A 23580-nucleotide genomic window follows, 5' to 3' on the forward strand; every position below is an offset into this window, starting at 1 on the left:
TACGGAGCTACAAACTTATCTTAGGAGTATTACTCTTTAATGAACCAAATGATCCAAGAAGCTGTATTACTGGAAAGTTAATGGAAAATAATATTACTGGAAAATATCATGCCTCATGCTGAATGAAACAAAAGTCTGATCTCCTCTGCTTCGAGACTTGTGTGAGGGACTTGAGGATAGGTTCCTCTGCCACCTTATTAAGCTCACTTTCAAATTCTGTCTACAGGTAAGGATTTAAGGCTTTTGTAAATTGCATTTCTGGTTGTAAAAGTGGCACTGCATTCCAGCAAGTATAGCCCAATCTAAAAGAAGAAAATAGATCTATATTCCCAAAATGAAATGATACAGATTAATTTGCCACGAGACAGGAATCTGCCACCTCGTCAGCTGCAAACCCGGACAAGGTAACGTACGTCCTTCTTGGAATTAAACCTTACCTCTAATTAGAAAATTAGAATGTGTTGTCCTATTTGACTTGAAAAGTCTCTGACCCTCCAGTGAGCTAACTTATTTATATATGTGACAAATCTTCCCCTGGGGAATTCATTAAGAATAGAGTTTCCATCCATAAGCCCCCACCAAATGGATAGGGACCAGTGGGAAGGTCTAAATAGCCCAAGATAAAGAGGTCACCTGAGCTCTCTCTCCTCTGCCTTATTCAGCCCCATTGCTCTGAGTGGAAAATCTCTTGGAAAATCAGCCCTTGACCTGATCTTGTGGGTACTGAGCCCTCTCCCGTGTCAAGAATATCTTAGGGGGTGGGCCTGAAGCCCCTTACCTTGCTGAATGTTCTCCCTGATGATAGTGACATGCTGGTCCCTGTCTGGTCGGGTGTGTTCATGCCAGAATCCCACCACATGGCCCAGCTCGTGGGCCACGATGCCGAACTTGTCACAGTTCTTGCCGATGGAGATGGCCTGGGGGCCTCCCCCGCGCCGGCCGACGTACGAACAGCAGCTGGCAGGAGCGGGGAAGGAGCGGAAAATAATAATAATAATCACTGCGATATTTGTTAAGCACTTACTATGTGCCGGGCACTGTACTAAGCGCTGAGGTGGATACAAGCAAACCAGGTTGGACACAGTCCTTGTGCAACGTGGAGCTCACAGTCTCAATTCTCATTTTACAGATGAAGTAATTGAAGTCCAGAGAAGTGAAGTGCCTTGTCCAAGGCCACACAGCGGGCAAGTGGTGGAGCCAGGAGTAGAACTCGGGTCCATGCTTTAGCCACTACGTCACGCTGCGGTGAGTGGGTGGCCAGTGGCGGGTGGGCTCTGTGAGGGGGAGGGAGTCTGGCTCGTGCTCAGGGGAAGCAAGTACCCAGAGGGGCCCCAAAATCCTCACCGTGATGCCGCCGGGGCAGGGGGTGCCCGGGTCAGGTGTGCAGAGGAGAAGGGATGTCTCGAGGTCTGTGAGGGTGGGCGGGAAGGAGGAGGGCATGTGTGGAAGTGGGGATCATCATCATCATCAATCGGATTTATTGAGCGCTTACTATGTGCAGAGCACTGTACTGTCAAAGTCATATGTCTCTCCCAGATAATTCACCTCCCCGGCTTCCATTTTTAAGAAGTTGTAACCCTGACCTGAGACACAACACGAGGTTAAGGTCCTTCAGACAACAAAGAGCACACTTTGACAGGGCTGAGGTGAGGAGCGGGGCAGAAGAGGGAGGGCCACAGAGTCTACTGCTTCTGGGAGATTGAGCCAACTGAGCAGCAGCAAGGCAGGTTGGGGACAGGGAGCCAGGGAAGGGGTGTTTGGGTCGATGGTAGAAATGTGGCCAGGCCCAGCTCGGGGAGGTTGGCAAAGGCTGCTGTCAGAAACCAGGACTCTTTCCTGGGTGTGGAAAGCCCCAAAATGAGACAAACTGGCCCCAAAGAGAGCTAAAGGATGTGTTTCTTTTGCTCAGAGGAAGCCGACGTGTTTCACAATGAGGCCTGAAGACTGTCCCTCAGCTCAGAACCAGAAGAGATCATGGGATGCTGAGTGAATCCTTTCTCCTCAGCATACCCAAACTTTTCAGGGAGTTGTGATTCTCCACAGAGCCCCTTCCTGTAGGTATTTGAAATTGAGGGCAAAGAGCTGACCAGGTGCCTCTCGAGTCGTCTATCTCACTGCCGATGTCTTGCCCATGTTGTGCCTCTGGTCTGAAATGCCCTTCCTCCTCAAATCCATCAAATTACTCTCTCCCCTTCAAAGTCTTATTGAAGACACAGCTCCTCCAAGAGACCTTCCCTAAGCGCTTCTTTCCTCTTCTACCTCTTCCTTTTGTATCCCTTGACTTGCTTCTTTCATTCATTTCCCCCCAGCCCCAGCCCCACAGCACTAATGTACATATCTGTTATTTATTTCTTTATATGTGTGTGTGTGTGTGTGTGTGTGTGTGTGTGTGTGTGTGTGTGTGTGTGTGTCCCTCTAGGCTATAACCTCACTGTGGGCAGGAATGTGTCTGTTTATTATAGTTTTGTACACTCCCAAGTGCTGAGTACAGTGCTCTGCACACATTAAGTGCTCAGTAAATATGATTGAATGAATTGAATGAATGAATGAATGAATGAGAAGCCCCCTCCCCCCCATCAGTTTTCTTCTTTTTTCTTTTAATGGTATTTGTTAAGCACTTACTATGTGCCAGGCACTGTACTAAGCACTAGGATAGATACAAGCTAATCAGGTTGGACACAGTCAGTTAATTTGTTATTCAATCAATCAATTATATTTATATATTATATATATTTATATATATATATATTACTTTATACAGTGCTCTGCACACAGTAAGTGCTTAATAAATACGATTGATTGATTGATTGAATGCTTACTGTACACTATACTAAGCACTTGGGAGTGTACAATGATATAACAGAGTTTACAGTCTAATTGGGGATCATTATTATTATTGTTATTCTTGATATCCTTGCAGCCTGGTCTAGTGGAAAGATCTCTGGCCTGGGAGTTAGAGGATGTGGGTTCTAATCCTGGCTCTGTCACATGTTGACTTGTACTTCCCAAGCACTTAGTACAGTGCTCTACACACAGTAAGCGCTCAATAAATACGATTGAATGAATGAATGAATGAATGAATGAGTGAATGTCTGCTGTGTGACCCCGGGTTAGTCACTTCTCTTCTCTGGTCCTCAGTCGCTTCATCCGTAAAAACGGGGCTGAGACTGTGAGCCCCACATGGGACAGGGACCGTATCCAACCCGATTTGCTCATATCCACCCCAGCACGTAGTAGAGTGCCAGACACGTAGTAAACTCTTTAACAAATGCCACAATGATTATTGTCATTATTATTATTCAAGCCAACCACCTCCCTCTCACAGACTCTGATACCTAAGCTCCAGGTATACCTCACTGACTGGATGCATTATTGAGAGAATGACCTTTTCTCAGCATGACTCACTGGCCAAGTAAGACGTAATGGACATTTGTTATTCATTTCATTTGAATCTGAGCATGGCTGGTGTTGGGTGGACACCCAGGGCGGTCCTCAGGTTATCATTCTTACCCACATGTTCTGTAGGTGAACACGATGAAGCTTTCCTCATCCGTTCGCTCTATGAAGGTCACACAGGTGTGTTTTTCCCAGTGCCTCATGGCCTGCTTAAAAATGGCTCGTTGGCTTCCTGAAACAGAGAACAGAGGCAGGGAGACTGGAGACTATTTCTGGGAAATCATTAATATAAACAATAATAATAATTGGGGTATAATAATAATAGTAATGGTGGTATTTGTTAAGCGTTTACTATTTGCCAAGCACTGTTCTAAGCGATGGGGGGGATAAAAGATAATCAAGGTTGTCCCTTGTGGGGCTCACAGTCTTAATCCCCATTTTACAGATGAGGGAACTGAGGCCCAGAGAAGTTAAGTGACTTGCCCAAAGTCACACAGCTGACAAGTGGTGGAGGTGGGATTAGAACCCATGACCTCGGACTCCCAAGCCCGTGCTCTTTCCACTGAGCCATGCTGCTTCCTGATGTGTTAAGCGCTTACTATGTACCAGGCAAGCAAATCGGGTTGGACCCGATCCCTGTCCCACGAGGGCTCACGGTTCCAATCCCCATTTTACAGATGAGGCCACTGAGGCACAAAGAAGTGAAGTGACTTGCCCAGGGTCACACAGCAGAGCTGGGATTAGAACCCATGACCTTCTGAATCCCCAGGCTGGGCTCTATCCACTATGCCATGCTGCTTCTCTTAATCAATCAATCAATCAATCGTATTTATTGAGCGCTTACTGTGTGCAGAGCTCTGTACCAAGCACTTGGGAAGTACAAATTGGCAACATATAGAGACAGTCCCTACCCAACAGTGGGCTCACAGTCTAGAAGGGGGAGACAGAGAACAAAACCAAACATATTAACAAAATAAAATAAATAGAATAGATATGTACAAATAAAATAAATAAATAGAGTAATAAATATGTACAAACATATATACATATATACAGGTGCTGTGGGAAAGGGAGGTGCACAGCACTGGAAGTCAGGAGACCTGAGTTCTAATCCCAGCTGTGCCACTTGGCTCCTGGGTGACCTTGGGCAAGTCATTAAGCTTTTCTGTGTCTCACTTCCCTACTCTGTAAATATACGCCTGTTCTCTTTCGTACTTCGCCCCACAGCACTTATGCATATATGTAAATCTCTATAATTCTATTTATTTACATTGATGCCTGTTTACTTGTTTTGATGCCTGTCTCCCCACTTCTAGACTGTAAACCCAGTGTGGATAGGGATTGTCTCTCTTTATTGCTGAACTGTACTTTCTAATTGCTTAGTACCGCGCTCTGCACACAGAAGCTCAGCGATTAGAACAGTGCTTTGCACATAGTAAATGCTTAATAAATGCCATTTAAAAAATAATAATAATATGCACTCAATAAATACGATTGAATGAATGAATGAATGAATGAACCCATTGTGGGGCCTGATTAACCTGTATCTACTCCAGAACTTAGTACAGTGTCTGGCATATAGTAAGTGCTTAACAAATGCCACAGTCATTATTATAATCAATCAATCAATCAATCGTATTTATTGAGCACTTACTGTGTGCAGAGCACTGTACTAAGCACTTGGAGGATTCTATTTCTGGTCTCCATCCTACTTCATAATAATAATAATAACGATGGCATTTATTAAGTGCTTACTTTGTGCAAAGCACTGTTCTAAGCACCTCATCCATTCATTCATTCAATCATATTTATTAAGTGTTTACTGTGTGCACAGCACTGTCCTAAGCAGAGGAGCCAGGACTAGAACCCAATTAAATCAATCAGTGGGATTGAGAAGCAGTGTGGTTTAGTGGAAAGAACACGGGCTTGGGAGTCAGAGATCATGGGTTCTAATCCTGCATCTGTCACTTGTCAGCTGTGTAACTCTGGGCAAGTCACTTCACTTCTCTGTACGTCAGTGACCTCATCTGTAAAATGGGGATTAAGACTGTGAGCCCCACCTGGGACAATCTGATAACCTTGTATCTCCCCCAGCACTTGGAACAGTGCTTGGCACATAGTAAGCACTTAATGAATACCATCATTATTATGATTATTATCAAGTTCTTGCTTTGTGCATGGCACTGTACTAAGCGCTTGGGAAAGTACCATATAACAATATAACAAAGTTAGTAGACACATTCCCTGCCCACAGTGAGCTTACAATCAATCAATCAATCAATCAATCGTATTTATTGAGCACTTATTGTGTGCAGAGCACTGTACTAAGCGCTTGGGAAGTACAAGTTGGCAACATATAGAGACAGTCCCTACCCAAAAGTGGGCTCACAGTCTAGAAGGGGAGGTCTCCCAGGTTTCCCGATTCCCCCGGCTCTTTCCGCTAGGCCGCACCGCTTCTCGCTAGGTCAAACCGCTTCACTGACCGGTGAAATTTCCTCCGATGACATAGGGGATCACCCCTCCGGGCCAGATCCTCTCGCTCCTGGAGGTGGTGGCTCTGCGGACCCTGGGGGAAGGCTCTGCCTTGGAGCCCCTTCTCCTGGACTTCCAGGGAAGCGTGGCGATGGGATGGCCACCTGCAAGACAGAGTCGCGTTAGCCATTGAGGGGGTCGATCCCCTCAATGCTTAGTACAGTGCTCTGCACACAGTAAGTGCTCAATAAATACGACTGATGATGATCCCGAGTGGCTCCATGCCATGGTTGGCACAAATCACGCTGCGGCGCCTGGGAGTAGAGAATCAACAGTGCGGAGCGCTTTCTCATCTGTTCTCTCGCATCTCCCATCAGCCTCCCTGTGAGGCGGCAAAGCACAAGGAACATGATCCACATTAGAGTCGGTCAGTCAGTTGTATTTATTGAGTGCTTACTGTGTGCAAAGCACTGTACTAAGCACTTAGGAGAGTACAATAGGACAATATAACAGACACATTCCCTGCCCACAACGAGCTCACAGTCTAGAGGGGGAGACAGACTGTACTTCAGTGTCATAGAGCTCGGAGAGGGGATGAATAAATAATAATAATAATAATAATGATATTTATTAGCGCTTACTATGTGCAAAGCACTGTTCTAAGCACTGGGGATGTTACAAGGTGATCAGGTTTCCCCACAGGGGGCTCACAGTCTTCATCCCCATTTTGCAGATGAGGTAACTGGGGCACAGAGAAATGAAGTGACTTGCCCAAAGTCACACGGCTGACAATTGGCGAAGCTGGGATTTGAACCCAAGACCTCTGACTCCAAAGCCCTTGCTTTTTCCACTGAGCCACGCTGCTTCTCGTGAAGCATAAAGCATATTTTATTTTGTTAATATGTTTTGTTTTGTTCTCTGTCTCCCCCTTCTAGATTGTGAGCCCACTGTTGGGTAGGGACTGTCTCTATATGTTGCCAACTTGTACTTCCCAAGCACTTAGGACAGTACTCTGCACACAGTAAGTGCTCAATAAATACGATTGATTGATTGATTGATTAAGGGAGCAAGTCAGGGTAACACAGAAGGGAGTTGATGGAAAGGGAAGGAGGGTTAAGTCAGGGAAGGCCTCCTGGAGGAGCCTCAAAAGGCTCTGAAGGTGAAGAGAGCTTCTGTCTGATGGACATGAGGAGGGAGGGTGCTCCAGGCCTGAAGCAGGACACAGGTAAGAGGCTGGAGAACCTGACATACAGATGGCTTGAATTCCCCTGCACCTGTCCACCCGGTTAATCAGCGAGAGGGCCACTAGGATAATCCAGGGCTGCAGAGCGAAAGTCTTTCCACTAGAACGTCCCTCAGTCTCTCAAAATAAAGGCTGCATTCTTCAGAACATTCCATACATAAGCGCTTAATACAGTGCTCTGCACACAGTAAACGCTCAATAAATACAATTCAATGAATGAATGAATACAGAGTAGGAAATAGCTCAGGTCCACAAAGGATGAGGAACTGTTTCAGCAGCATCGAGCAGGCCTCTGTGACCTTGGGTGACTCATTTCACTTCTCTGAGCCTCAGTTTCCTCGCCTGTAAAATGGGGATTCAGTTTTCTGTTCACCCTCCCCTTAGACCGCGAACCCTGTGAAGGACTGTCTCCCACCTGATTGCACTGAACCTACTCCGGTGCTTACCACCACAATTGGCACATAGAAAGTACTTGGAAAAATATTATTAGTAAGAAGAAGAAGAAGAATCAGTGGTATTTACTGAGTGCTTACAATGTGCAGAGCACTATATTAAGTCCTTGGGAAAGTACAATACAACAGAATTAGCGGATAATTTCCCTGCTCATAACAAGTTTGTTATTGCCAATATTATCATTATTATTACCTGATTTCCAATCCAGAGCACAGTAAATTCTCTCCTAATCCAAAACTGGACTCAGGATTAGAAACTCCAATGGCTTTTGCCACTAGTTTGTACCACAGATCTATGCCAGTCAAACCAGGCTGCTCTCTGACATTTTATGGAGTCCGGAACCATATGCTATAAGCCCGTTGTGGACAGGGAACATATGTACCAACTCTGTTGTATTGTAATAATAATAATGATGGCATTTAATAAGCACTTACTATGTGCAAAACATTGTTCTAAGTGACGGGGAGATTACAAGGTGATCAGGTTGTCCCATGGTGGGGTCACAGTCAATCCCCATTTTACAGATGAGGCAACTGAAGCACAGAGACTTGCCCAAAATCACACAGCTGACAATTGGCGGAGTCAGGATTTGAACCCATGACCACTGACTCCAAAGCCCATGCTTTTTCCACTGAGCCACTCTGCTTGACTCTCCCAAACACTCAGTACAGGGCTCTCCACATAGAAAGTGCTCAATAAATACCATTAAATGATTGATTGATTCATCTGCAGCCCTCCATAACGAAGGAAATACTGCTGGGCACCATTTTCCCCACCACAGCCACCACACATCAGGCATTTGTAAAACCTAAGAAGGGGGGATGCTTCAGTCAGAGGCTAGAAGGTTCTTATCATCAAGAGAAACCCCATAATGACATTTGGATCAGGCCTGTCGATCAGAAGCGCTTGAGAAGAAGGCAAAGCCCAGACCCCCACTCCTCAGAGGTGGTGGGCCCAGAAGAGAGCTCCGTGTTAAAAAACAAAACAAAACCTGCCTCTCATTCTCCAATGCATTCAAAACTTTGTTCTTCCTTAAGCTACTAGATGCAGGAAAGCGAAACTGAAATCACAGATAGATCATCAGTAATAACCTCTGAAAGATCTACAGTGATTCCCTTGACCAGAGCAGCTTCAGAAATTTAGAATAGAGAAGTGATAGAGAAAATAGAGAAGCAGCGTGGCTCAGTGGAAAGAGAACGGGCTTTGGAGTCAGAGGTCATGGGTTCAAATTCCGGCTCCGCCACTTGTCAGCTGTGTGACTTTGGGCAAGTCACTTCACTTCTCTGCGCTTCAGTTACCTCATCTGTAAAATGGGGATTAAGATTGTGAGCCCCCCATGGGACAACCTGATCGTCCTGTAACCTCCCCAGCACTTAGAACAGTGCTTTGCACATAGAAAGTGCTTAATAAATGCTATCATTATTATTATTATTATTAAATTTGCTCTAATAATAATAATAATAATTGTGGTATTTGTTAAGCACTCACCAAGTGGCAAGCATTATACTAAGTGCTGGGGTAGATGCAATCAGATCAGACACAGCCCCTATGTCTCATGAGGTCCATAGCCTTAAGGGGAGGGAGTACAGGTATTTTATCCCCATTTTACAGATGAGGAAATTGAGGCCCAGAAAATCAATCAGTGGTATTTATTGAACACTCTTTCCCCCAGGCCATGCAGTGTCCATGTCAACATTGGCCTCACTTCCAAATCGGGCAGGGAGACGATGGGAGCTTTTAAATTTTCAATTGCATCAACTCTTTGGGGATCCCCGCTGGCGGGATACTCTGAAGTGGTTGCCTCCTGCTTACAATTCATTCATTCAATTATATTTATGGAGTGCTTACTGTGTACAGAGCACTGTACTGAGCATTTGGAAAACTACAATACAACAATAAACAGTGGCATACCCTGCCCACAGTGAGCTTTCAGTCTACAGGGACGAGTTCTGAAGCCAGCCCCACTCATGACTGGCCTTCAGAGCCATTTGTTGTCTCAAAACTTACCAGGAAGGCAACAACAGCAAATATGGTCACCTTAATCCCTCGTTCCTCTTCCTAGCAACACACTGCCGTGTTGGGATTCCTATTTTTCTTGCTTCCATTTTCTTTTAGGGTTCCTCATCTATTCAGAGAAGGAATCCAACATCTCCCCCTTTCCCAGTGAGTCTCTGGGAGTGGGTGAGGGTTAGCCCTCCACCCCCCCACAGCACCTGTATATATGTTTGTACAGATTTATTACTTGTACGTATTTATTATTCTATTTATTTTGTTAATGACGTTTATTTAGCTTTAATTCTATTTGTTCTGATGACTTGACACCTGTCCACATGTTTTGTTTTGTCGTCTGCCTCCCCCTTCTAGACTGTGAGCCCGTTGTTGGGTAGGGACCATTTCTATATGCTGCCAACTTGTACTTCCCCAGCGCTTACTCCAGTGCTCTGCACACAGTAAGCGCTCAATAAATATGATTGAATGAATGAATGAATGCTTAACAAACACTATATATATATATATATATGTATAATATATATACATAAACACACATATTTACAAACACATATATAGAGAAGCAGCATGACTCAGTGGAAAGAGCACAGGCTTGGGAGCCAGAGGTCATGGGTTCTAATCCCTGCTCCACCACTTGTCAGCTGTGTGACTTTGGGCAAGTCACTTAACTACTCTGGGACTCAGTTACCTCATCTGTAAAATAGGGATTAAGAGTGTGAGCCCCACATAGTACAACCTGATCACCTTGTATCTTCCCCAGTGCTTAGTACAGTGCTTTGCACATAGTAAGTGCTTAACAAATGCCATTATTATTATTATTATTATTGTTATATACACTATATACATTCATTCATTCAATCATATTTATTGAGCGCTTACTGTGTGCAGAGCACTGTACTAAGCACTTGGGAAGTACAAGTTGGCAACAGATAGAGATGGTCCCTACCCAACAACGGGCTCACAGTCTAGAAAGGGGAGACATCATCATCAATTGTATTTATTGAGCGCTTACATGTGCAGAGCAGTGTACTAAGCACTTGGGAAGTACAAGTTGGCAACATATAGAGACAGTCCCTACCCAACAGTGGGCTCACACCAAAAGAAAACATGTGGACAGGTGTCAAGTCATCAAGTGTATATATGTATAATATATACACATAAACACACACAAATAAACGTAATCTACTAGTATGATGACTTTTAATGCCATTTTAGCCAGCATGAGAAAAACTAAGGTGCAACTGGGGAGAAACAAGCATATAATATGCAGAAACTGGTTACTGAATGACAGATTTCCACCCAACCCAGTAAAAAATTTAGTGTTCTGAGGACTCAACACAGGAAGCATTTGCAGATGAAAACTGTGTCCAAACAGATGTTCTGCTAAGACTGGAAAAAGATCCTAATGCAACTGTCATTATTGGATTTTCCCAGATTACCATTATCTAAAGAATCAGAGTCTGATATAAAGTATGTAATTATTTATTATCTCCCAGAGCTCAGTGTTAGGGGTGAAGCTAGAGGGTGTCTAAAAGGATTTAACACGCCTCAAATAAAAAGAAAAAAATTAAATTGTTCCATCTCCAGAAGTGAGTTCTGCACACTCTGAAATGGCCCAGCTTCCATCCCAAGTCAACATTTCAATTTCAGCCTGAGTCCCTGCCAAAGCACGGAGCGAGGTTCCCGCTTTGGATTTTCCAAGCGGAAAGACCCCCAGGCTTTCGGGTGTCCTCGGAAGGAGGAGAGAGGGAAAAGCACCAGGGCTGTCACAGCCAGGAAACGGATGCTATTCCCTGGCATCCCTGCCAACTGGATAAACCATTACCAACTGGAAATGTAGCAACACGAGATGGGGAAAACAGCTCATAAATCTTGTGGCCAAATTCCCATCTAGGCCGGAGCGGCCCTGTGCCGTGGAAAGTGGGGGATCAGAGAATGAATATGTCTGTTTATTGCTGTATTGTCCTCTCCCAAGTGCTTAGTACAGTGCTCTGCATTCAGTGAATGGTCAATAAATGTGATTGAATGACTGAATGAATGAGATGGGAGGGACATTTTCTCGAGGAATGTTTTCCACTTAGCCAAAGGCTCCATTGTCCAGAGGGAAATCAACCTGCAGGACCTTAAGAGTTGGGGGAGGGCTGGGGGGTTGAGAGGGGCAAGAGGAAATGGGCTTCAGCTCCCAGCATCCTAGGACCCATTAGAGAAATTCCTCATTTGTGGAAGGCCTTTGGGAAAAGGCCCTGACAGCCAGGAATACATTCCTGCTGTTATGAAGTGAGTGGAAATCAGACCCCATCGAGACAGTCACAGCTTCATCTGGGAATCTGTTACAAACTCCATCTCATTAATCCAATGAGAAAGTCCAAATTGCATTAAGGCACGCTGAACCCCAATGAACACACCATCATCATCATCATCAATCGTATTTGTTGAGCACTTACTGTGTGCTGAGCACTGCACTAAGTGCTTGGGAAGTACAAGTTGGCAACATATAGAGACAGTCCCTACCCAACACTGGGCTCACAGTCTAGAAGGGGGAGACAAAGAACAAAACCAAACATAGTAACAAAATAAAATAAATAGAATAGATATGTACAAGTAAAATAGAGTAATAAATATGTACAAACATATATACATATATATAGGTGCTGTGGGGAAGGGAAGGAGGTAAGATGGGGAGGATGGAGAGGGGGAGGAGGGGGAGAGGAAGGAGGCAGCTCAGTCTGGGAAGGCCTCCTGGAGGAGATGAGCTCTCAGTAGGGCCTTGGAGGGATTCATTACAACAATAACAGATACATTCCCTGCCCACAACAAGCTCACAGTCCCAGACTGATCCCAGATTGGGCACCCAGTCTTAGGGGGAGGGACTTTGAGGGGAGCAGGAACATGGACTAGTGAAAAGAGCACGGATCTAGGAGTTGAGGACCTAGATTCTAATCCCGGCTCTGCTACTTGCCTGCAAGGTGACCCTGGGCAAGTCTCTTACCTTCTCTGGGCCTCAGTTCCCTCGTCCTTTGTAAAATGGGGATTCAATACCTGTTGTCCCTTGCTCTTTGACTATGAGCCCCATGTAGGACAGAAACTATGTCTGACCCGATTATCTTGTATCTACCCCAGTGCTTAGTACAGTGCTTGGCACAAAGAAAGATTAACAAATACCATTATTATTCCTATCATTATTATCTACAGAACTTGCCTCTTCATCCCACCAATCAGTAGTATTTACAAAGCCTAGTGAATACAAGCATTTTGGGAGCACAATCAAGGCAAAAGACCCCATCCCTGCCCTCAAGTTTACATTTTAATGAGGAAACTGGCATCCAAAAAGTACCTAGCAACAGAGAGAGCCAAGGGAAGGCACAGAGATACAGTGTTCATGTCACCCAGTCTGGGGCCCTGGGGCGAACCCAGGGACAAAAAAGTAGGTACAATCCCCACTGTGCCTTACCCACTGGTCTCCTATCACCTTCCTGGGGGTCCCTCAGCTACTGGAAAGCAGAGTAGTCCTGAAGATATCTCACATGATGGGAGGTTGTTTCCTGCCCTTTCCTAACCATGTCAACCAAGTTAATTGTTACCAGGTGCACTGGGACTCATGAAAGAGAAAACTTTCAACAGGGCAAACAGTTCTCCTCTCCCCTTTTCTCTCTTTCTCCCTCTCACTCTTTCTCTCTCTCCCTCTCCTTCCTTTGCTCTCTCCCTCTCCTTCTCCCTCTTCCCATTCTCTCTTCCTCACCTTCTGTCTCTTCCCATTCTCTCTCCCTTTTCCTCTGCCTCTTCTCTCTCCCTCAGCCTCTTCTATCTCCCTCTCCCTCTGCCTCTTCTCTCCCTCCTCCTTCTCCTTCTTCTCTCTCCCTCTCCCCTCTCCCTCTCCTCTCCCCCTCTCATCCTCTTTCTTCCTCTTCTCTCTTCTCTCTCTTCTCCCTCTTCTCTCCTCTCCTTCTCCCCTCTCCCTTTTCTCTCTTCCTCTCCCTTTCCTCTCCCTCTCTCCTTAATACTCTACAGTGTAAGGGTCCCATTGTCCCGGTCTCATTTCAGGCCGGGTAACTTTGAGTACAGCCAGAATAATTCCAGGGCCTTAACAGGCTGCAGTATTCTTCTTCGCTTCCTGTCATCCCTAACCTTATGCCGCGCAGCTGTCGAACAGCTGTTGTTCCCCTGCCCAGGGGTGGATGCCTTACAGCATCGGGTAATGCCACATTTTTGGGTAGGGCAGGTCCATGACAAGCGGTACTGGTTTGGGGATTACGGGAAATGAGCAGCATTGGGAAAATTTGTACTCTCCTTGGAGAAACTCACTTTGGCAATGGGGAGAAGCGGTCTTCGAGGCAGAGGGGATCACTCGTGTTTTTGTTCTAATTCCATTTCGTCTCCGTCAAGCCGCAGTGGCCAAGGAGAGCATTTAGTAATAATAATAATAATAATTAATAATAATAATAAAACTATTGTCCTTTTGTTAAGTGCTTATTGTGTTCCAGGCACTGAACTAAGTGCTGGGTGGATACAAACAAATCAGGTTGGACACAATCCTAGTCCCACATGGAGCTTCCAGTCTTAGTCCCCATTTTACAGGTGAGGTTACTGAGGCACAGAGAAGTGAAGTGTGAAGTGAAGGTCACATAGCAGCCAAGTTATAGAGACGGGATGAGAACCCATAAGTTTTTGACTCTCAGGCCCAAGCTTTTTCCACTACACCATGCAGATTGCTCATCCACATCTGCCTCACAATAATAATAATGATGATGGCATTTCTTAAGTGCTTACTATGTGCAAAGCACTGTTCTAAGTGCTGGGGAGGTTACAAGGTGATCAGGTTGTCCCACTTGGGGTTCACAGTCTTAATCCCCATTTTACAGATGAGCCAATTGAGGCACAGATAAGTTAGGTGACTTGCCCGAAGTCACACAGCTGACAAGTGGCGGAGCCGGGATTTGAACCCATGACCTTTGACTCCAATGCCCATGCTCTTTCCACTGAGCCACGCTGCTTCTCAATCCCTTCTTATAATTGAGGACGTTTATGTCTCCCCTTGCCTATGTTACACAGCCTCAGTTCCTTTAATCTCTTCTCCCAGGACCTATTTTTCAACCTTTTTTATTCATTTTGGTCATTCTGTGGACCCCCTCTACATCTTTTTTTAAGTGCATTCACTTTAATTATAATAATAATGGTATTTTGTTAAACACTTACCATGTATCATGCACTGGAGTAGATGCAGGATAATCAGATCCAACACAATCCCTCTCCCACATGGGATTCACCATCCCAGCTCCACCACTTTCCTGCTTTTAGATCTTGGGCAAGACACTTAACTTCTCTATGTCACTGTTATCTCATCTGTAAAATGGGGATAAAATACCGGTCCTCCATCCCCTTTGGACTGTGAATCCCATTTGGGACAAGGACTGTGTCTCATCTGATTATGTTGCAACTGCCCCATCACTTAGTACAGTGCTTTGCCCATAGTAAGCACTTAAATACCACAATAATAATAATACTGGTATTTAAGCGCTTACTATGTGCCAAGCACTGTTCTAAGCGCTGAGCACTGTTCTCATTAATAATAATAAACAGAGCAGCTATTGAATCGTCAATTTACAGATGATGAAAGCACAGGGAAGTTAAGTGACTTAATCAAGGTCACACAGCCGATGAGTGAAGAGCCCAGATTAGAGCCAGGTCTTCTGACTCCCAGTATCATGTTCTTTCCACTAGGCTATGGTGGCATATCCTCTAATAAATTCTCCTGGCCATGAGGCTTTGCAAGAACACCACTTTTGCATAGTGAGAAGCAGCGTGGCTCAGTGGAAAGAGCCCGGGCTTTGGAGTCAGAGGTCATGGGTTCAAATCCCAGCTCCGCCACTTGTCAGCTGTGTGACTTTGGGCAAGTCACTTCACTTCTCTGGGCCTCAGTTCCCTCATCTGTAAAATGAGGATTAAGACTGTGAGCCCCCTGTGGGACAACCTGATCACTTTGTAATCTCCCCAGCGCTTAGAACAGTGCTTTGCACATAGGAAGCGCTTAATAAATACCACTATTATTATTATTATTATTATTATTATTATTCTAATCCCCGCTCTGCCACTTGTCTGCTATTCATTCATTCAATCGTATTTATTGAACGCTTACTGTGTGCAGAGCACTGTACTAAGCACTTGGAAGTATAAGTTGGCAACATATAGAGATGGTCCTTACCCAACAACGGGCTATGTGACCTTGGGCAAGCCACTTAATTCCCTGTGCCTCAGTTACCTCATCTGTAAAACAGGGATTAAAACTGTGAGCCCCACGTGGGACAACCTGATTACCCTATATCTACCCCAGTGCTTAGAACAGTGATTGGAATAAGTGCTTAACAAATACCATCATTATTACAGAGAAGCGGCGTGGCTTAGTGGAAAGAGCATGGGCTTGGGAGTCAGAGGTCATGGGTTCTAATCTCGGCTCCACCACTTTTCAGCTGAGTGACTTTGGGCAAGTCACCTAACTTCTCTGGGCCTCAGTTACCTCATCTGTAAAATGGGGATTAGGACTGTGAGCCCCACATGGGATAAACTCATCACCTTGTATCCCCCCCCAGCGCTTAGAACAGTGCTTTGCACATAGTAAGCGCTTAACAAATACCATCATTATTATTATTATTATTGTAAGTCGATTTATCCCATTTCCTTGCTGAGTTTCTCTCTAATAATGGGAACACATTGGTGGCTCACATTCAGCTTCTTGTCAACTCTGGATTCTAATCCTGGTCTGCCACTTGTCTGCCATGTGACCTTGGGCAAGTCATTTCACTTCTCTGTACCTCTGTTGCCTCATTTGTAAAATGGGATTTAAGACTTGGATCCCCACTTAAGACAGGGACCGTTTCCAAATTTATTAGCTTGTATCTAACCATCACATTCTGCCTGGGCACATAGCATTTAACAAATATCATTAAAAAAACCAACCTCAGATCACTGATCTCTTTCTACAGTCTTTGTGCCTCATCAATCTTTCAGCTGCCCACGTTTGTGTCCTGGGTTATGCTTTAGTACTTGCACTACGTTGCCCTTGTCCTTCTGAATTTCATGCTGCTTTTGCAGAATCATTTTTCCAATTAGTCCAGGTCATTTTGAATTCTACTCCTGTCTTTCACACTGGTAGTTAGCCACCCCACCAATTTAGAAACATCTAAAAATCTGACCGGATTTGAGCCTGCTCTGGTTTCCTTCCCCCAAGCCATGAATGAGGTGATGATAAGCTTTTAATCCAGAACCTGAGTCTCTTCATCCGGTTGGGCCCTGAGTCATCAGTTTGTTCATCATTCAATCGTACTTATTGAGCACTTACTGTGTACTAAGCATTTGAGAAAGTACAATAAAACAATAAACGGACACATTCCCTGCCCACAGCAAGCTTAGAGTCTAGAGTCAATCGGTCAACTGATGCTCAATTGAGTCACAGATGACCAGTCCTTATGAATTTATTTATACCCTCCTTAACACCCATTTATATATGTATGCTCAATTTTATCTATTTTAACCATTCTAGTTGGGACTTTATTAGACTGTATTAAGCTCCTTTTTTATGAGATCACCAGGCATTGTAATAAGCACTGGGGTAGATACAAGATAATCAGATTGGACAGAGTCCCTGTGCCACATTAAGCTCACATTCTAAGTCGAGGGAGGAGGATATAATACCCATTATTACAGATGAACTAACTGAGAAGTTAAGTGACTTACTTGCCCTTGGTCACCAAGCAGACAAGTGGCAGAGGTGGGATTAGAACCCAGATCCTCCAACTCTTGGACCCACGCTCTTTCCATTAGGTTATGCTGCTCCTTATGGGAAGAGAACATCTTGTCTTTGTCTTTTGAGAAGCAGCGTGGCTCAGTGGAAAGAGCATGGGCTTGGGAGTCAAAGGTCATGGGTTCAAATCCTGGCACCACCGCTTGTCAGCTGTGTGACTTTGGGCAAGCCACTGAACTTCTCTGTCCCTCAGTTACCTCATCTGAAAAATGGGGATTAAGACTGTGAACCCCACGTGGGACAACCTGATCCCCTTGTATCCTCCCCAACGCTTAGAACACTGCTTTGCACGTAGTAAGTGCTTAACAAATACCAAAATTATTATTATTACTATTATTTTGCCATCGAGTCATTTCCGACCCATAGCGAAACCACGGACAGATAGAGAAGCAGCGTGGCTCAGTGGAAAGAGCACGGTCTTTGGGGTCAGAGGTCACGGGTTCAAATCCCGGCTCCACCACTTGTCAGCTGTGTGACTTTGGGCAAGTCACTTCACTTCTCTGGGCCTCAGTTCCCTCATCTGTAAAATGGGGATTGAGACTGTGAGCTCCCCGTGGGACAACCTGATCACCGTGTAACCTCCCCAGAGCTTAGAACACTGCTCTGCACATAGTAAGCACTTAATAAATGCCATCATTATTATTGTCTCTCCCAGAACGTCCCGCTATCTATCTGCAATCATTCTGGCAGGAGGTTCACAGAGTCTCCTTGGTAAAAATCCAGAAGCGGTTTACCATTGCCTCCTTCCATGCAGTCAACTTAAGTTTCTGCCCTCGACTCTTTCCCATGCTGCTGCTGCCCAGCACGGGTGAGTCTTGACTTGTAGCAGCCACTTCCCAATCTAGGAATGGAATGGACAAGCCTCTGCTTGACTCTCCCTCCCATAGCCGAGACTGGTAGAGGACTGGAAACTCTCCAGGTGCAACCTTGAGAGGGGAGGAAGAGAATGTGTCGATTATTCTGTACTTCCCAAACACCTAGTACAGTGCACTGCACCAAGGGGTCACTCAATAAATACCATTTCTACTAATAATAATTGTGGTATTTCTCAAGCATTTACAATATGCTTATTTTCCTAAACCCTGGGTAGGTATAAGATAATCAGACCGGACACAGTCCCCGTTCTCCATAGGGTTCACAGTCTAGCTACTCCTACCATTAGATACATCTAGTAATTTTTTTTGGCTTGTGACAGTTTGAAACCAACTATGCACTCAACTAACAGAAATACAGTCACAGCCTTATTTTTTCAGTCTGTCAATGAGGCTGATTAAAGGGAAGGAGTCAAAACTTCCATGGCTGGCTTCTCTTTTGTCTTCAGGGCATACCATTCCCTCAAAATAAAAAATGCTGAGAAAGTGGGACAGTGGTCAAAGTCACACTGGCTGTTTCTTCATATTCAGTCATTCATTCATTCAATCATATTTATTGAGCGCTTACTGAGTGCAGAGCACTGTACTACTAATAATAATAACAATAATGGCATTTGTTAAGCGCTTACTATGTGCAAAGCACTGCTCTAAGCCCTGGGGTGGTTACAAGGGGATCAGATTGTCCCACGAGGGGCTCACAGTCTTAATCCCCATTTTACAGATGAGGTAACTGAGGCCCAGAGAAGTTAAGTGACTTGCCCAGAGTCACACAGCTGACATTGGCGGAACAGGATCAGAACCCATGACCTCTGACTCCCAAGCCCGTGCTTTTTCCACTGAGCCACGCTGCTAAGCACTTGGAAGATACAATTCAGCAATAAAGAGAGACAATCTCTGCTTACAATGGGTTTACAGTCTAGAATAGTGGAGACAGACATCAAAACAAGTGAACAGTCATATCTTTATATCCTTCTAGGTGATTGCAAACTGCAAAGTGGTTATTTTTGACTAGGTTCTTATATCTACTGCCTTTCTACGCTCACTTTTTCAGAGAATTCATTTGCTCTCATGGCTTCAAATATCAGCTCTACCTAGATGATTCCTAAATCTACCTCTCCTGACCTCTCTCCTCTTCCCCAGGCTCACATTTCCTCATGCCTTCAGAACATCTTAGTTGGTCATCCCACCATCACCTGATACTTGACACGTTTAAACCCAAACTCAATTTCCTACTCAAACCCACCCCTCGACCTTCTCATTGCTGTAATACTACTACTACTACTAATAATAATAATGTTGGTATTTGTTAAGCGCTTACTATGGGCAAAGCACTGTTCTAAGTGCTGGGGTAGATACAAGGTAATCAGGTTGTCCCACGTGGGGCTCACAGTCTTCATCCCCATTTTACAGATGAGGGAACTGAGGCCCAGAGAAGTTAAGTGACTTGCCCAAAGTCACACAGCTGACAAGTGGCGGAGCCAGGATTTGAACCCATGACCTCTTGACTCCAAAGCCCGTGCTCTTTCCACTGAGCCACACTGCTTCAGACACGCTGTAGACAACACTTCCATCACCCCGTCTCACAAGTCCTTAACCCTGGCATTATCCTCAAACAATAATAATAATAATAATGGCATTTGTTAAGTGCTTACTATGTGCAAAGCACTGTTCTAAGCGCTGGGGAGGTTATAAACTGATCAGGTTGTCCCACGGGGGGCTCACAGTTTTCATCCCCATTTTACAGATGAGGTAACTGAGGCACAGAGAAGTTAAGTGACTTTCATTCATTCATTCATTCAATTGCATTTATTGAGTGCTTACTGTGTGCAGAGCACTGTACTAAGCGCTTGGGAAGTACAAGTTGGCAACATATAGAGACGGTCCCTACCCAACAGTGGGCTCACAGTCTAGAAGGGGGAGACAGAGAACAACACACAACATATTAACAAAATAAAATAAATAGAATATGTAAAAGTAAAATAAATAGAGTAATAAATACGTACAAACATATATACATATATTCAGGTGCTGTGGGGGAGGGAAGGAGGTAGGGCGGGGGGGATGGAGGGGGGGGAAGGGGAGAGGGAGGAAGGGGCTCAGTCTCACTTGCCCAAAGTCACACAGCTGACAGTTGGCAGACCCATGATTTGAACCCATTTGATTTGATTTGAACCCATGACCTCTGACTCCAAAGCCCGTGCTCTTTCCACTGAGCCACACTGCTCAATCATCTCTCATTCAACCTGCATATTCAATCTGTCACCAAATCCTGTCAGTTCTACCTTCCCGACATCTCTAGAATCTGCCCCCACCTCTCCGTCCAAACTGCTACCTCACTGATCCAAGTATTAATCCTATCCTGCCTCAACTACCGCATCAGCCTCCTCTCTGATTTCCCTGCCTCCTGTCTCTTCCCATTCCTGTCCTTATTTCACTGCTGCCTGGGCCATTTTTCTAACAAAAAGTCATACTACACACATTTTCCCACTCCCCCAAAACCTCCGATATTTGCCCATCCACCTCTGCATCAAACACAAACTCCTAACCATCACTTTTAAGGCACTCTATCAGCTCTCTTCATTCATTCAACCATATTTATTGAGCACTTACCATGTGCAGAGCACTGTACTAAGCGCTTGGGAAGTACAACTTGGCAACATATAGAGACGGTCCCTACCCAACAACGGGCTCAGCTCCCCTTATACTTTACCTCATTCATTTCCCACTACAACCAGCCCACATGTTTCATTCCTAGAGAAGCAGCGTGGCTCAGTGGAAAGAGCACGAGCTTTGGAGTCAGAGGTCATGGGTTCAAATCCCGGCTCTGCCAATTGTCAGCTGTGTGACTCTGGGCAAGTCACTTAACTTCTCTGTGCCTCAGTTACCTCATCTGTAAAATGGGGATAAAGACTGTGAGCCCCCCATGGGACAACCTGATCACCTTGTAACCTCCTCAGCGCTTAGAACAGTGCTTTGCACATAGTAAGCGCTTAATAAATACCATCATCATTATTATTATTATTCCTTTAATACTTATCTACTTATTGTTTAACTCCACCTCATCTCTCTGAGTTGACCTCTTGCTCACCTTCTTCCTCTGGCCTAGAACTCCCTCCCCAGCTCCTTAGGGACTGGGACTGCATCTGTTTGATGTTGTATTGTACTCTCCCAAGAGCTTAGTACAGTGCTTTGCACACAGTAAGTGCTCAATAAATATGATTGAATGAACGATAGTAATAATAATAATATTTGGTAAGTGCTTACTAAGCACCAAACACTGACTAAGAGCTGGCAGAGATACAAGATTATTAGATCTCGCATAGGGCTCACTGTTTAAGTAAGAGGGAGAACAGCTACAGAACAAAAAGGCGTGTGGCCTAGTGGATAGAGCGCAGGTTTGAGAGTCAGAAGAATCTGGGTTCTAATCCTGACTTCACCATTTGTCTTCTGTGTGACCTTGGGCAAGTCTTTTAACTTCTCTGTGACTCAGTTTCCTCACCTGTAAAAACTAGGGCGTAAGACTGTGAGCCCCATGTGGAGCGGGGACAGTGTCCAACCTGATTAGCTTGTACCTACCCCAGCACTTAGTACAGTGCCTAGCACACAATAAGCACTTAGCAAATACCATAAAAAAAGAATCCCCATTTTGCAGACGAGCTAATTGAGGCACAGAGTAGTTAAGTGACTTGCCCAAGGTCACAAAGCAGACCGGTGGCAGAGCCGGGATTACAATCCAGGTTCTTCTGATTCCCAAGCCTGTGTTCTATCCATTAGGCCATGCTAACTTCTCATTCTATAGATTAAAACTCAGGTCCTCTGAACCCCAGGCCCATGTTCTTTTCATTAAGCCACGCTGTTTCTGACAGACCACCACTCTCCCCATATTCAATATTCATATAAAATCATACCTCCTCCAGGAAGCCCTCCCTGACTAACTTTTTTCCCCACCCTATTCGGCCTCCTTTCTCCTTCCCCTGGGTCTGTACCCCTTAGGCACATTTTTCCTCATCCTCAAAGGCCCCACAGCCTTTATATCTTTATGCACTGCTGCTTCCCCTATCTGTAATTTATTTTAATGTCTAATTTCCCCATAATTTATTTTAATGTCTAACACCTCCACCAGACTGTAAAATCCTTTAGGGCAGGGATCATGTCTACCAACACTACTGTACTTCCCCAAGAGCTTAGTAGGATGCTCACCTCTTCCAATACTTAGGGGCTTCTCCCACTTTTCATGAGCTCTCCAAAGACTAGCCAACGACTCTGGAATAATACGTATTCTCACATGTATTTGTCCTCCCCTTGAAATGTTGGAAGTGTAAATGGTGTTATTTCCAGTGACATGTGGCCAGCGATTTCACTGGAATCCAGTACCCCCAGCCATTTACTCTGTTGCCAGCCCTCTCACCTAAACTCTCAGAAGTTCATAGGTCAGACTCTACACATCAAAGTCTAAAACGGAACTCCAAAGGCTTTCCAAACCAAATAATTCCCCGAGACAGTCAACGTCAGCTGTCTGTCAGTCCCAATTGCTGCTCACTACTCAGCTTAGGGGAAGCAGCCTGGTTCAGGGAAAGAGCCCGGGCTTGGGCATCAGAGGTCATGGGTTCTAATCCTGGCTCTGCCACTTGTCAGCTGTGTGACTTTGGGCAAGTCACTTCACTTCTCTGTGCCTCAGTTCCCTCATCTGTAAAATGGGGATTAAGATTGTGAGCCCCACGTGGGCCAACCCTGATTACCTTGTAACTCCCCCAGTGCTTAGAACAGTGGTTGGTACATAGGAAGCGCTTAACAAATACCAACATTATTATTATTATTTGTACCAGCTATCGCTGCCCACACTGGAAATCTTGAGTCCACTTTCTCCAGCAGCCCATGAGAACACCTGCCAATACAGTAGGAGAAAACTCTAGCAATGGATAAAATAGTAAATAAAAGATACCCAAAGGTCTAGGTGGGGTACCACATTACCCTTTTTAACTTTCTTGCCGCCGCGATTTGTTACTGTGGTGTTTGGTCTTGACTCCTGAGGTTCTTCTCCAAGGCCACCTGGAAAGAGCAGAAAGCACAGGGTGAGAAAGGAGGGGGTGGAGATGAGAGGTTGGTCAGAGATGGCTTCTTAAAGGAGACGTGATTTTAAGAGGGATTTGAAGATGGGAAAAGGAATCCTTGGCCAGATTGGAAGAGGGTGGGAGTAACAGGAAGGAGGGAGGAAGGGAGACAGAATGAACCAAGAGCCCGCTGTTGGGTAGGGACTGTCTCTATGTGTTGCCGACTTGTACTTCCCAAGCGCTTAGTACAGTGCTCTGCACACAGTAAGCACTCAATAAATATGATTG

The 23580-nt window shown here is 45.0% G+C and overlaps 1 protein-coding gene across 1 annotated transcript in view; it reads right to left on the reverse strand.

Annotated features, from left to right (window-relative positions):
- TLL2 (tolloid like 2) overlaps nucleotides 1-23580 on the reverse strand; it is a 195504-nt gene that overhangs the window by 92237 nt on the left and 79687 nt on the right. Inside the window, exons 3-6 of the mRNA XM_038743348.1 lie at nucleotides 23213-23290; nucleotides 5880-6032; nucleotides 3511-3628; nucleotides 779-957 (exon numbers count right to left, since the gene is read on the reverse strand). Coding sequence (XP_038599276.1) covers nucleotides 779-957; nucleotides 3511-3628; nucleotides 5880-6032; nucleotides 23213-23290 — 528 coding nt within the window. The remainder of the gene's footprint in view (nucleotides 1-778; nucleotides 958-3510; nucleotides 3629-5879; nucleotides 6033-23212; nucleotides 23291-23580) is intronic.

The sequence above is a fragment of the Tachyglossus aculeatus genome, chromosome 3 (assembly GCF_015852505.1).
Source record: "Tachyglossus aculeatus isolate mTacAcu1 chromosome 3, mTacAcu1.pri, whole genome shotgun sequence".
Lineage (NCBI taxonomy): Eukaryota > Metazoa > Chordata > Mammalia > Monotremata > Tachyglossidae > Tachyglossus > Tachyglossus aculeatus.